The 16,013-nt window shown below is 44.7% G+C and overlaps 1 protein-coding gene across 1 annotated transcript; it reads right to left on the bottom strand.

Moving 5' to 3' along the window:
• Positions 1-5,832: 5,832 nt before the first annotated feature.
• LOC143891732 (prohibitin-1, mitochondrial-like) lies at positions 5,833-15,578 on the bottom strand. Its single transcript, XM_077396268.1, has 4 exons — positions 15,468-15,578; positions 14,474-14,644; positions 13,731-13,943; positions 5,833-6,036 (listed from the first exon to the last, which is right to left on the bottom strand). The coding sequence occupies exons 1-4, from the start codon at positions 15,558-15,560 to the stop codon at positions 5,833-5,835; spliced, it is 681 nt and encodes a 226-aa protein (XP_077252383.1). The 5' UTR covers positions 15,561-15,578.
• Positions 15,579-16,013: the final 435 nt, after the last annotated feature.

Genomic DNA, 16,013 nt, shown 5'->3' with positions numbered 1-16,013 from the left:
ATAGTGCATAATGGTAATGAAATCAGAGTGTATTAACAATAGGGTAAGCAACATTAGGTTTTTTTTCTGAATGATGGTAATCAACATTAGTTCTTCCAATAAAAAACTTGTCCGGGTAAGGAGGCATCTCGAATTTCTATTTTTCTTTGAAGGACGTCCATAAATAATATTCTTCCCACTTAATAGAAATATCAAATATCTCAAACAAACAATCTGCAAAATTCTTGTCTACACAAAGGTAGTTAGTGATTAAGCCTTTCTCGTACCTTAATTCTCCCGAGTATAACTTGTTCTGAAAAATCCTTATCCTTTTTAACGACTTCTCTAGTTTTTTATTAGCCTTTTGATTTATAATCATAGAGCAAACATCCTTAAACTTTTCTTATTCCTTCGTCCAAAGAACTGCAAAAGGAACTGTAGCCCATAAAATATGACTTTTTATTGCTGAGATAACTTGCCCGCCATTATTTGAATGAAAGTAAGTTGAACACAACAAAAGGCATGGAAGGATGGTTGAGTGGATGTGTTTGCTAGATTGGGATGTGAATTTAATTTTGTTACTATCTCCTCCTTTTTACATATCATACACATGTTCATCATCCTAAAACTTCTTTGTTTTTCACTTGTCAATAGTATATCTTCTCCATCATCTCCCTCCAGCAAAAAGTTTGGACCACCAGAGCAAGCCAGTACCCGACCAACTGTGATGGAGTGCCATCCTCCCTTGAGTCGTAAAAATGACTTGACTGAATACCAACCTTGAGGTTTCCTGCTCACATCCTATCATTCTCATAATGAGAAAGACAAACTTCTTCCAGCAAGGAGGATAACTCTATTATACTCTCGTATTGGTCGTCCTTTTAAGTCCCTCTTCGAAACCCACCTACAAAGTACCCTGTACCCTACTCTTCTATAATAATCTTTTATGAACACCCTTCTTTCAAGGACCAATCTGCTATTGCTTCCTTGATCATGCCCTCTGCCTCAGCTATGACGCCTCTTCTTCTTTTTTTGAATGTCTATTTACTATTTACTCCTTTGTTTGTACTAATTAAGGCATGAGGATATATTAATATTTTCCTTCACATTGCCATCTACAGTTGCTAACTCAGACAAAAAGCGTAATTGCATTTGAATTGGAAGATTATAGGCTAAAGTTCAAAACACCAACCCAAACGGGGATACCTTCAAGTGCTAAATGATTAAACCCAACTCACTATGTCACCAGAAATAATACAGACATTGCAATTGATTTACTTGCTCCTAATTGTTTCAATGTGAAGGTTTCATCTCTACGTTAGATTGATAGCATCTGAGGCAGCAATCGCCACTGACCGTAGAGAGGATCATAAACTATCTAAGACAATTCTATCAACCTCTAACAGGTAACAGGCCTAAGCACCAACTGCCCTATATTCTGTACATCAATAGAAGCCACTGCCCCCTAAATCGTAAAATTCCTCCAAACATTCCCTAATATCGTTAGGTGGAATTCTTTTCAAGATCAGTTCGAGATTTTTTCTAGTCTAGGAATATACTATGCGTATGTATGAATTATTCCAATCCAGGTGCACCTTCACTTTGGTTGGTCTTGCAACTTTATATACAAACCATCTTACTTGGGATTGCAAAACAAGGCAGGAGTTTGTGGATTGTCCAGGTAAAACTTATACTGCCAAATATATAGTGTAGAGATCATTTAGTCAAATTTTGTTCTGTTTTGGACACCACCAAGTATTTGACTCATCATCCAAACCTACAATTATTCAATTTCCACGCTTGGTAGTTGAGGTGTCTGTTTTGTTGCTTGATGGTTGGGGTCTCTGTTTTGTTGACGGTCTCGCATTATTTAGTGGGTGTTGGTTTCATGTGATTCTCAACGCCTCGCTACTAAATAAAGATCTGTAGCACAGAACCTCATAATGCATTTTCAGTAGTGACTACTGACTAGTTGTAAACAGGTTGTGGATTTAGTCTTCATTGCTTCTAGATCTCAAGATGTTAAAGACGTGTTTGGTAAAATACTTCCAAATATGAAGGCATCTCAAACTTAGTTTCATTTTATGTTCATTCTATTCCAATTCATTTTTCTTGGAACGATCTATGTAGGAGTAAGGTCGGAGTTGAAGGTTTGGTCGTTTTTAGTAAGTTTTCTCTACAGTGTGACTTTTGTTGGAGTAAAGCAACTCAAGCAATTGAGCAAGTTTGAAAGACAATTCTCCTTGGAGATGACACCATATCATCTGTAACCCACCATTTGCAATTAGTAAGACTGAACATGCGATGGACTACTGGTGCAGAATCCATGAGAAAAGTACGAGGTTGGGTTTCTTTTTCTTTCATCAGGGAGGTCATTCTGATGATTGGTCACCTGACTGACTGCATGCTTTGGGATTGTGATTGAAACTATAAGGAGAACAGCATACATTAAGAATGTGGGAATTTTGTGTCCAGTCTGATACTCAACCAATCTCTTAAAGTAGGATTACAGTCCCAGAATCTCAAACCTACTTGTAGTGCAAGGTAATACAGCTCCCATGCTGTATCAAAGAGGAAATGAATAGCTTTCGTATATCTTAAATGTTTTTGCAGATGTCTTGTATTCTGGCGATGATTCATTTACCTTGGTGAGCTAGTGTGCATGATGCACACACGGGCTTTGGGAATTTAGGTAATTTCTTAATGTAATGACCTTAATATATAAGTCATATAGTAGGTTTATGGAAAGTAAGGTTTTTTACGTTTCTCGACCAAAAGGAAAGGAGAGTTTTGTAACCCTAATCGAAATAGTGGAACTCTGTCCTCTCGTGGACGTAAACACTAAATTGTGTTTCCTTGTTTTCAGTATTTTATATTTTTTACATCTCATCTTGTCGTTTGTTGCACGTCGTGTTTATCATATTTTGATAGATTAGATATCTCTCAGTTTTAACATTAAAAATAAAAAAGAATCTCCTTGAATGAATGAAAAAATGCCTAGATCTCAGATTTCAGCTTTCACAAGCCATTCACTTCAAGCCTGCGTGGACATGGTGATCTCATGTTTACCGCCACAGGTTATGCAACTTTTGTATCACTGCAGGATTGGGCAATTGAAATTCTGTTGTAGGGCACATGAAGATTTTTACAGGTAAATATTAGTAGTGGTGTTGGCATTCAGATGTAAGTCAATATAACCATGGATTACAAATCATCACCCAGAGTTCGTCCAGAACATTGAAGGGTTTTTTAGCACCCTTGATGAGTGAAGTGCATTTAATACTCTTTGACTTGAAGCCATTATAAAAGTAAATGGGTGACGTGCAGCCAATGGGGGCACCCTTTTGGCTGATTTTTGCAAGGGTGCCCATGTGTTTAGCATACCTCTCTTTCTCTCTCTCTCTCTATGTGTATTGGGAAAAGTGTTTCTAGCTGATCGACCAGATACCTTATCTGGTCCGTTGACTAGAAAGAGTGGGGCCCACATTTTTTGGGTGCTGCAAACCATTCATTTGATGGGCCCTGACATAGTTTGTGCCCAAAAAATCAGCTCGTAGGATCAACCTAAACCCATAAAGAGAAATTGCCGTAAGAATGATAAAAAGTGCCTTTAAAATAATGTTTTTGGTTTTCAGTTTTGTCATAACTTGTTTTTAAGTTCTGAACATGGGCAATATTAGCAGCACCAGACTCGAGCTCAGCCACGCGGCCATTACCAGCAATAATTCTTGTTACTTTTGGGCAATGGCTATTTTGAGACTTGTTATTGCCTGAATTAATTGAGATTAACTCATTGGTAGCGTGTTTCCACAAGATGAGATGGGCTCTCATGTTTAACAAAAGAAGAAAACCTTGACCTCAATGGTAAGGGATAGAAGAGTTACACTATGAATCCGTCAATGATCTTATTTTAGCACATCTCTTTCAAAAGAAAATAATCTTTATGGGAATCCCAAAGACAGGATAAATTGGGTATTCTTTCTGCATTTCATTTTTAAATGAACAGTATTAGCCATTAAAGTACACGCTTGAGGTGGCACCAGAGAGAAAGCTGCACAAATCTCCATGCCACACATGTCACATTCTGATCAAGGGGTAAGCTTGCATTGTGGAAAAAATTTGTACCTATAGGGAATGTTCCAGATGGCCCTTTGCCCACTGAATGTATCAAATGTCGGACACTGCTGTCTCCTTTAGCCACAACTTCAAGGGCATAATCCTCACATTAACACCATGATATGGTAAAGGGTTCACACAGGAAAGTTTTACCCATGCATAGGCGAGTGAGAATTCGGGCAAGGTTTTAAATTTCGGTTTCGGTGGAAATTTCAGTTGAAATCATGTAAAATTAGGTTAAAATTTTCAGTATTTTTTACATTTATGTGTAAGTTTTTAAAAATTTCGATTTACCAACTTGATTGTCATCCCTTAATCTAATGATGCCAATGTTATTAGGTGGGTTCGTGCTGGCAGGGTGCATGGATTATTGGTGGTGATTTCAATACGGTCCACTTCCCCTCTAAAAAGAATTCTTGATCCAGAATTAGGAAACTATCAAATTTTATTCTGTATCAAGAATTGATTGGTCTGCCATTGCATGGTGCGAGATTTACATGGTCCAATAATCAGGACCGATTATCAATGAGCAGGATTGACCGGATTTGTATATCGTGTTGAAATTTTTAAAATTTCAGAGGGAATCTTGTAAATAACTAATAAGGGTAATTTCAGCTTAAATTTCGGTGAAATTGCAGCATTTCAACAAAATTTAATCGAAATCCTATAAAAATCCAGTTCATGACGTATTTAGTTTCAGGTTTGGCTGAAATCAAAATATTTAGGCCGAAATTTTGGCTAAAATTTGAAACTATGAATCAGAGTTGAATCCCATACATTTTACAGCAAAAGTTCAACCTTGCCTTCTCCTGCCCAGCCCAAGTTCGCAACTAGGGGTGTAAACAAGCCGAGCCGAGCCGAGCTTGGCCAGGCTCGGCTCGGCTCGGTCAGGCTCGGCCCGCTCGCGAGCCTTACCGAGCTCGGGTTATATTATGTTCACACCCCTCATCTTCCCTGGACAGCACTACTAGTGTAATTTGACTACTTTTTTTACACTATGGGGGGTGGTACTAGTAACAAATGGGGTTCCAAAAATGAAGTGACATATTTTGCCCCCTCCCCCTTTTCACTCCATGGACAATCCTTTTAATATATATATTAATATATAATATATATATTTAAATATATTAAATTCTTAATGAGCTTTAACGAGCCGAGCCGAGCTGAGCCTGGCCTAAATCGGGCTCGGCTCGTTAAGCTTAACGAGCCGGCTATGCTCGGCTCGTTAAGGATTCGAGCCGAGCCCGAGCCAAAATTGACACCCTTATTCGCAACCATATGCTTGGCTATTTAGGCTGAGCCCAGTAGTCAAAGACTGGTTCGATTGACGGGTATGACTAAAGAAAAGTGTAAATCAGGAAGGCCCTGTTCGTTTTAGATTTTGACAACAGATTGGAAGTCCAAAATCAATTATTGGACTCCAAATTAAAAGTGATTTTAAGTCCAATAATCATCACAATCGGCTGTCAATCTAAAACGAAAAAGGTGACTGCAGAGCAATGAAATTTTCATGAAATTAGAAAAGTAAAATAAATAAAAAATGTAACCAAACAAAGTGCATAACTTAAGAAAGAAATGCAGGAACTTCCTATGATTACAAACTCTAGTTACTCATAAGCTGAAGCCATTTTATCCAATTCTCTGCCCAAAACTTTGAGAACGAAACCGCAATCCCATTCAAAAGCTACTTTAATATAGTATAAGAACAGAAAGAGGTGATAACAAAACTACCCTGTTTCATTTCTTTGCTGTACTGATTGTGTTATCCACCCCCATAGAGTTGAGGTTCAACAAGAGCCGCTCTGAATTCAGGAACACCTGGTTGTTCGAATTTGAAACTATATGTGCTACTTCCCTCGCTGCTTCGATTCTCCTAAGAGTCATAAACGCCGGATTGTCTGCAATAGACTCACCTATAAGCTGCGTGCTTTTGGCCTCACCCTGGCAATCAAGGAGGTGAGACACAAAGAAATGGTAAGTAGCCAAAACGAAATACCGTAATGAAGCGACTAAAATACCGAAACTTTCCGTTCCAAGAGCCAAAACGAAATGGCAAACGAAATGGAATTCATAACCATGGTTTTAAATTTCGGCCAAAATACCGAAATTTCGGATTTTGGCAGAAACCCGGCCGAAATTATAAAATTTAAACAAAAATTTCCACCGAAATTTCAAACCTTTTTTATAACTATTGTTAGGCCTAAAATCGGTAACAGATACGGCAGTGACGTAAGAGCTGGGTTGGAGGACCCGAGGAGCTGAAGTGAAGGAGCTGAGCCCTGCACAAGGGCAAACGAGGTCAGAAGACCAACCCGGAGTCGTTGCTCCGGACGGGCCCTTCGACACTCAAGTCAGTACGAGCAGGAGTACAGACCCAAATTTTAAGAGTGGTAGCTTAGAAGTCATTACCCTTTACTTTGAGCCTTGAGAGGCCTTTTATAGAGGGAGGCCTAGGGTGGTTGGATTACCTACCCCGTCCTTCTGTGGGTCTAGGTTTACCTACTCTCAGGTAATTACCGGATTACATCTGGGCAGGTGTCGATTTCGTGGTGGGCACTTCCAGAGTCACGTGTCTTCCGGAGCCACGTGTCGACAGCTCATTAGTTGCTGTTTTCGTACCCCATCAGTTGCCCCCCAGTTCTCCAAGTCATTGTAGTGATTTGGGGAAGTGTGAGGAGTTGTATTCTTAAATGGTAGAACGAGCCGGTGTTTGGGATGGCTCGATGGAAAACCTGTCCGGCCAAGCCGTCTGCCCGGCCTGGGACGGCCAGAAGCGGAGCGAAAAATCCGTCCAGCTAAGTCGTCTGTCGGCCTGCGAAATCTATCCGGCCTGGGAGATCTGTTCGGAATATCTGTTCGGCTAAGCCGTCTGTCCGGCCTGGGAAATCTGCCCGGCCTGGGACGGGAAGAAGTAAGGTGTAAAATTTGTCCGGCCAAGCAGTCTGTCCGGCCTGGGAAAATCTGTCCGGCTAAGCCGTCTGTCCGGCCTGGGAAATCTGTCCGGCTAAGCCGTCTGTCCGGCCTGGGACGGGCAGAAGTGAGGACAGAGAACAATTCGAAGTACTGTCGATTCCACAGGGACCACGGGCACGATACAGACGAATGCTGGCAGCTCAAGGAAGAAATCGAGCTGCTGATTGGTCCGGGATACTTGAAAAAGTATGTCAAAGATGACAGCCATAGAAGAGAGCGCAGGGAGAAGAGTCTCCATGGCCAGAGCCCTCGACGGTCACAGCTGCCCCATGTGTGGAATCAGTCTTCCCCGCCATCCAGTCCACAGCTGGAGATACATTGACCAGGAGCGCACTCCTAGTCGGAAACCGACCCGCGCAGAAAAACCAAACCGTCTCAAAAACCCAGTTCACTAAAACTTGGGTACCCGCTGCTTGGTTCGCCCCGGTTCGTCTCCACAAAGACCGGGAGCGCACTCCTAGTCAGGAACGGGCCCGCGCAGAAAAATCAAACCATCTCAGAAACCCAGTTCACTAAAACTTGGGTACTCGCTGCTTGGTTCGCCCCGGCTCGTCTCCACAAAGACCGGGAGCGTACTCCTGGTCGGGGACGAGCCCGCGCACAAAAACCAAACCGTCTCAGAAATCCAGTTCACTAAAACTTGGGTACTCGTTGCTTGGTTCGCCCCAGCTCGTCTCCGCAAAGACCGGGAGCGCACTCCTGGTCATGAAAGGACCCGGGCAGAAAAACCAAACCCACTCGGAAACCCAGTTCACCAGAACGTGAGTACTCACTGCTTGGTTCACCCCGGTTCGTCTCTACAAAGACCGGGAGCGCACTCCTGGTCGGGAACGGGCCCGCGCACAAAAACCAAACCGTCTTAGAAACCCAGTTCACTAAAACTTGGGTACTCGTTGCTTGGTTCGCCCCAGCTCGTCTCCGCAAAGACCGGGAGCGTACTCCTGGTCAAGAAAGGGCCCGAGCAGAAAAACCAAATCCACTCAGAAACTCAGTTCACCAGAACATGGGTACTCCAGTCCACAGCCAGAGATACACCGATCCCAGCCCAAGGGGGTCATCAACACAATTATGGGCGGACCAGCCGCCGGGGGTATATCATCTGCTTCTCGAAAAACCTACTCACGCCGAGTCAACGCCGTGCACATGTGTAGCAAGAAGATGAGGACAGAAAACGAGATCTTCTTCTCAGACGCAGACCTCGACAACTTGATACTCCCCCCATGACGATGCCCTGGTCATAACCATGCTAGTCGCAAACTGGGAAGTGAAGAAGATCTTCGTCGCCAACGGGAGTTCGGCCGACATTCTCTACTACCATGCATTCGAGCAGTGATGATAGGAAAATACCGCCTAAGGCCGGCGAACTCCGATCTGTTCGGTTTCTCAGGAGAGGTCGTGAAAGTGGGAGGACAGATTGAACTCCCAATCCTCGTCGGAGAGCCGCCCTGTCAAGCTTTCACAATGGTCAACTTCCTGGTAGTGAGGTCCACTTCGGTCTATAACGCTATCTTGGGACGTCGAGGCCAGAACCTCATCTGTGCAGTCGCCTCAGCGTATTATCAGAAAATGAAGTTTATAACGCCAAACGGCGTGGGGAAAGTCAGAGGAGATCAACCACAATCCAAGGAGTGCTATGCCATGGCACTGAAAGGCAAAAATGCATCAGAATCGTTGCCGATTGAGCTACTTGATCTGAGAGACGAAGCCCAGGTGACTGAACCCGCCGAAGACCTCAGAAAATACTATCAATAGCCTGCCGCCCGACACAAAAGCGGATGCCATTGTAATTACGCTTGTGTGGATAATGAAAAAATGCTAGTACTTCTTTGCAAAGTTTCGAGTTCCTCAGATCATGCCGCTGCTTGGTTCGCCCCGGCTCATCTCTACAAAGACCGGGAGCGCACTCCTGGTCGGGAACCGACCCGCGCAGAAAAACCAAATCGTCTCAAAAACCCAGTTCACTAAAACTTGGGTACCCGCTGCTTGGTTCGCCCCGGTTCGTCTCCACAAAGACCGGGAGCGCACTCTTAGTCGGGAACGGGCCCGCGCAGAAAAATCAAACCATCTCAGAAACCCAGTTCACTAAAACTTAGGTACTCGGTTCGCCCCGGCTCGTCTCCACAAAAACCGGGAGCACACTCCTGGTCGGGAACGGGCTCGCGCACAAAAACCAAACCGTCTCATAAATCCAGTTCACTAAAACTTGGGTACTCGTTGCTTGGTTCGCCCAGCTCGTCTCCACAAAGACCGGGAGCGCACTCCTGGTCAGGAAAGGGCCCGGGCAGAAAAACCAAACCCACTCAGAAACCCAGTTCACCAGAACGTGAGTACTCACTGCTTCGTTCACCCCGGTTCGTCTCTACAAAGACCGGGGTCAACAAAAACTTGGATGCCTGCCCGAAGTACCGTTCTGCTCGAAAACGAACTGTTTTACAAGTATTATTGGCCCACAGGGTTGAGTTAATCAATAATTAGCCAAAGGCAGACATGAGCGGAAATAGTGGACGACGAAATGCAACTTCTATTCATAAAAGGGTAGGGCCTCCCAAGGGCCATTACAAAAAGAATCAGTGAACTGCCAAAAGGGAAGAACGGGTAGCTCAAGGCACCCCATAGCTACCCTAATGCGAAGGACCCCCCGCCGCGGCATCCTACCCATCCTCGCCCTGACCTGCCGGCGGGTCAGGAAGGACAAGGCCCGTGAGAATGACGTTCGGGTTGGACCCCTTGACCTGCTCAAGGCAATCCATAAACCCCAACTTGTACGACTCCGTGGATAAGCTAATTAGCTCGTCCTCCTTTTTCTGCACGGCGTCCGCCATAGCCACTATCTGCCTCTTCCAGGCTCTCCCTCTCTGCGACTCGAGGGCATCGGCGACCTTCTCCAACTGGGCTGCATTCTCGGACTTGAGTCTTTTTATCCCGTCGTCCCTCTCCTGGATAGACCTATTGAGCTCAGCCGCCTCCTCGATGAACTTGCCGTTCTCCTCCTCGGACTTGGTAATTGCGGAAGAGAACTTCCGACTCTTCTCGCGGAAGTCGTGATAGTACACATCGATTTGATAGAGCGAGGAGAAAATGGCCTCGTCGGCCTCATCCGGAGGGTCGTTAAGAACCTGGAGTTGATCCTGGTTCAGTTGGCCCTTGGTAATGATCTCCCTAGCAACACGGCTGTCACCCAGGCCGGTGTCGCTCTTCTGAACAGCCCAGTTGGGCCAAAAGATGTTGTCCCCGGACCTCGCAGGGGTGGGACGGACTCTGGTAGACTTGTCCCCTGGCTTGGATGTTCCCGCTCGCCGCCCGTATGAGCCGACGAGCCTCACTGTTGGCTTGCCCTTGGGTGGCAGTGCTTCCTTAGTTGTTGCAGGACTTGAGATCTCGGGGGCTTTCCTTTTTTGGCCCTGCTGGCCTTGGCCCCTGACAAAGGCCCCTTGCCTCACCTTCTCCAGCTGAGACTGCGGCTGCATTTCTGAAATTCAAACAGCACAAACAAAAAAACGGTCAGGAACAAAGAAGAGAAAAGAGGACTTAAAATCAAGACTCGCCACATACGTTCCGAGGTCGCAGTACTGATGCCGAGCCCAACCAGAACCTCTTCCCCAGAGAATTCTGCACAATGAATGAGGCCCTCCCGGTGCAACTCCTCACAGACTACGGCGAATGTTCTCATATCCTCGCCCTCAAGGAGCGGCTTGCGGCTCAGCGCAAGTGTGTCGGGGTGTCCCATTTTAAAGGAACCGACCAGGGCTCAGTAGGCTCTGTCATCGACATAGAAGAACCTGTTCTTCCATAGATGTATGGAGGATGGAATGCCAGTGATCATTTTCACCTCAGGGCGCTGGCTAATGTAAATCCAACCCCCGTCCTTATGCCTCTTCAGGTGCGCATACATGCGGAACAACGACACAGACAAACTTCTTTGAAGCCGGCCCTGGACAAGGTATATAAACCCGATCAGCGTCCTCCATGAGTTCGGTGCGACCTGAGCCGGAGCCAACCCGTAATATCAAAGGACTGCGACGAAGAATGGGTGCAGAGGGAACCTGAGCCCGGCTCTTAACGACTCGTCGTATATACAGAGGTCGGAGCTATCGTTGCAAGCCCTATCTCCCTCTATCGCGGCCCTCAGCTCAAACCTTTGGGGAATACATTACCTATCCCTAATGTTCCCCAGCCTGGACTCATCAAGGATATTCTCCTCGTAAAGAGGCTGAACGTTGTATTGGGGATTGGCGTCCATCCGGGCCCTAGCTACGACCTCAACGGCCCGACCCGGGAGGAATGTTGTGGACGCCTCAGCGGCGTCGCTACCAACGCTCGCCTCTGCTCGGAAGTAACTATCCGTTGGGGGTGGGGTGGTGTTCAGATCCAAAATCACCTCGTCCTCACTACCTACAACTTCTACACTAACATCAAGACTCACCATATTGGGGCCGGGAGTCCTGGGCGGATTATTTTTGGTCCTCCCCGACCAACTAGACCCTGAGCTACTGGAAGAGGACTCCCCTGAACCGGACTCCGAACCAGACTCAGAGCTAGAGGTACTACGGGACATGAGGAACGCAGGAAAATAAACGAATAAAAGACGTGCCCAAGAAGATTACCGGTCTAAACAGAGCTCCTAATCCGCAGACGGCCACAACCACAAGCTACCCGAGCCGAGCAGGCAGAGCAAAAATCAAGAGTAAAAAGTTAAAAGTGAAAAAATGAAAGATGAAAACCCCTTCTTATAACCTTCAAGCTTAAGGCGGTTCGCATTCGTGAACCAAGTAACGCCACGTGTCTTTCATTAATGACGGACACACGCCTCGAGGCAAGGACGTGAATAAATACACACGTTTAGGCAAGGGCGTGAGTAAACGCGCGCGTATCTCCAAGGGGCTAAGGAACGTCCATAAAGTGCTTGTGTACGGGATAACTTTTAAAACGATTGTGCCCGTCTAGAATCAGTCCTGCCCAAGCCGGACAGGATATGACGCGCTAGCTAAACGACGAAAATCAGTCCGGCCCAAGCCGGACAGAATATGGCGCGTCCGCTAAACGACAAGAATCAGTCCGGCTCAAGCCGGACATAATATGACGCGTCCGTAAAACGACAAAAGTCAGTCCGGCCCAAGCCGGACAGAATATGGCGCATCCGCTAGACGACAAAAATCAGTCCGGCCCAAGCCAGACTGAATATGACGCGTCCGCAACACGACAAAAATCAGTCCGGTCCAGGCCAGACAGGATATGACGCGTCTGCAAATGACAAAAATCAGTCTGGCCCAAGCCGGACAGAATATGACGCGTCCGCTAAATGACAAGAATCAGTCCTACCCAAGCCGGACAAGATATGACGCTTCCGCTAAACGATAAAAATCAGTCCGTCTAAGGCCGGACAGACGGCTTGGCCGGACATATTTTATACCTCACTTATGCCCGTCCCAGGCCGGACAGACGGCTTGGCCAGACAGATTCCCCAGGCCGGACAGACGGCTTAACCGGACAGACGGCTTAGCCGGACAGATTTCCGAGGCCGGACAAACTGCTTGGCCGGACAAATTTTACACCTCACTTCTGCCCGTCCCAGGCCGGACAGACGGCTTAGCCGGACAGACAGCTTGGCCAGACAGATTCCCCAAGCCGGACAGACGGCTTGGCCGGACAGATTTCCCAAGCCGGACAGAAGGCTTAGCCGGACAGATATTTCGAACAGATCTCCTAGGCCGGACAGATTTCCCAGGCCGGACGGATTTTTCGCTTCACTTATGGCCGTCCCAGGCCGGGCAGACGGCTTGACCGGGCAGGTTTTCCATCGAGCCATCCCGAACACCGGCTCGTTCTACCATTTAAGAATACAAATCCTCACACTTCTCCAAATCAGTACAATGACTTGGAGAACTGGGGGGCAACTGATGGGGTACGAAAAACAACAACTAATGAGCTGTCGACACGTGGCCCCGGAAGGGCCCACCATGAAATCGACACCTGCCCAGGGGTAATCCAGTAATTACCTGAGAGTAGGTAAACCTAAACCCACAGAAGGGTCGACACCTGTCCTGGGGTAGGTAATCCAACCTCCCCAGGCCTCCCTCTTTAAAAGGCCTCTCAAGGCTCAAAGTAAAGGGTAATGACTTCTAAGCTACCACTCTTAAAATTTGGCTCTGCACTCCTGCTCGTACTGACTTGAGTGTCGAAGGGCCCGTCCCGAGCAACGACTCCGGGTTGGTCTTCTGACCTCGTTTGCCCTTCTGCAGGGCTCAACTCCTTCACTTCAGCTCCTCGGGTCCCCCAGCCCAGCTCTTACGTCACTACCGTATCTGTTACCGATTTTAGGCCTAACAACTATGATGGGATGACTCTTTTCATTCTAAAAGACGAACCATAATGCATGAAGTCAGGGGCGGAGCAAGGAATTTACAGTTGGGGGGGCTGGATTAATATACACTTGTCTGCATTGGTCATTGGGGGGACGGCATGGCCACTAAAATAGCTAGCCATGCATGTATATGTCCATGAATCATAAAAGGAATTTTGCAAGTCATGGGGGGCCATGGCCCCCCCTCAAGCTATATGTGCCTCCGCCCCTGCATGAAGTTTGAAGAAAAAATTCCACAATATTAATGAATAAATGTGGTAGCTAACAATGTAAATGAGTGTGGCAAATTGTATTTGCTGACCTGTTCTCTGATAATAACACTACGCTTGTCTTGCTCCGCCTTTTCAACTATGAACTTCGCCCGTTCAGCTTCTTGTGCAGCTACCTCTCTGGCTTCAATTGCGGCTATAAACTCCCTCCCAAAGGTTAGGATTGTGATAGAGACATCATCCAGTGCAAGGTTGAAATTAGCTAATCTCTCTGCCAATATTTTTCTTATTTCCCTACTTACGCTCTACAAAAACAATCACATTCTTCATGTGTCAATAAACTGTAAGGCTTTAATTCCAGAAAGGATTGATAACACTTTTACACTCCACAAAGACAATCACATTCTTTGTATGTCAATAAACTGTGAGGCTTTAATTCCCAATTTTTTTAAAGATAAATATGATTTTATTGCAAACGAAAATGCAGAAACCATCTACAAGGACCCACAAAAGGGACAAGGAATCTCAAAGGGGATCAAGGAGATACAAGATCAATAAGCCAAGCCCAAATAATGCTAAATACCCAACATGCCGCCTTCTTTGATTCCCCATATGATTGATAACATTACTTAGTCGATAACACACTGCATCAGACGGCTACTGATACGCCATATACAGATTCTATCACTAATATTTTTCATTTCTTTTGAAAGCACTTTGAAAAAAATTGATGGTATAATTCACAGGATGATATGCTATACACACATATCATACCATCAATTACGTGACACCATTTTTTCTGATTTTTAATCTTGTAGAAAAGGGACGGATCTACCTCTCTCTGTGTGATCAGCTGGCTGGCATTGTATCGTGCGACCACAGCTTTCAGAGTCTCATGAATTATTGAAGGCAGCACTCTCTCATTATAATTCAAACCAAGGGTTCTATAGATTGTAGGTAACTGATCTGCAAAGGGTCGTGTAAGAACTCGTAGCCCAATCTTGACCTGTGCAAAAGTAGCACAACAGTTATTATGGGAAATACGAGACATGTAAGCTGAAGAGAAACAAAAGCCATGTTACTTAGACATGGACACGGATATAAAGAAAAACAAAAACATACATATGCATAGTTAGTGGCTGGCATGAAATGAAAATAGCCCAAGATTATAAAATAAATATCAACAATAGGATGATACCGGTCATCTGATCAGTTGTACCTGCTAATTTATCACCTCCCTAAGAATAATTGCAGGCATATTTTTTGTAAGCCAAATCAAAAAGTGTATAATATCAAAGAATGAAGGAAACCCAATTTTGTAAATTTAAGTGTTTTGGAACAAGGATTAGATTCAAGCCCCTTGATCCTTGTAATAAAGGGAAAGCAAATCTGTAAGTGGAACAGTTTTGAACATTCAGATCAGAAAAGGGGAGACCAAGACAGTAATTAAATGGGAGATATAGAATTTTTTAAAAGATAAAAAATATATAGGTCAGTCTTTTCAAAATCAATTCATGCTAGTCTCTTGTTTATCATTCATGCCAGTCTCTTGTTTATCATCTTCCACATTGCATGAAATGTGGAAGATGACCCAATCATATAGAAAAGCGGCAAGTCTCTTACATAAATAATAATGCATACCAAACAAGAATCACGAAATAAGTGTTAATTAAAGCTCAGAACTAAAAAATAATCCAAAACTCAGTTTGAGTTTTTGCCAATTACAAGTTCTTGAAATAGACCAGAACCAAAGCATGCACTTCTCCAAGAAGAGCAAATAAGATCAAATGATATATAAAATATATGTGACGGAGCATGAAGGAGTTTACCGTTTGAAGATCGCGACTTCCAGAAGTACTCTCCACAAGATGTGGGCGGGCACAGACATCATAAATTATAGGCCTCTCAAACCAAGGGATCATCAAATGTGTTCCTTCAGGGTACACCTGCAAAAACGCTACTTAAGTATCTTAAGAGGATAAAGTTTTCAGAAATTAACAAAAAGAGCACCCAATTTCACAATTCTCTCCAAGATGAAACATGGAATATGAATTCTTGGAGCATCCAGTTTCACAATTCTCTCCCATTTTTTAACTGCATGCAAAACACTGTGTTCCATGGCAGGTAACAACTTAACCATAATCAAGTAAAAATATATGAAACAAACACTCCCAAAAAATTGTATAAAGGAAAAGAATACACATAATTGTAATTCATACTATGATTTGTAGTTTTTTCTTGAGAGATAAGAGTAAAATATTAGCAAAAAAACAAAAAAACCCCTGATTTCGCTATGTTTGCAAAACCCATTACTCAAGACACATCCTATTGTTAATGTGGTAACATGTACCTTTTACAAAGCACACTCCACTTGC

Source organism: Tasmannia lanceolata, unplaced genomic scaffold (genome assembly GCF_043159265.1).
Source record: "Tasmannia lanceolata isolate RefF3 unplaced genomic scaffold, GAP_Taslan_0.1 ptg000015l, whole genome shotgun sequence".
Lineage (NCBI taxonomy): Eukaryota > Viridiplantae > Streptophyta > Magnoliopsida > Canellales > Winteraceae > Tasmannia > Tasmannia lanceolata.
Note: the sequence above shows the minus strand (reverse complement) of the source record. Positions and strands in the feature narration are given on the sequence as shown.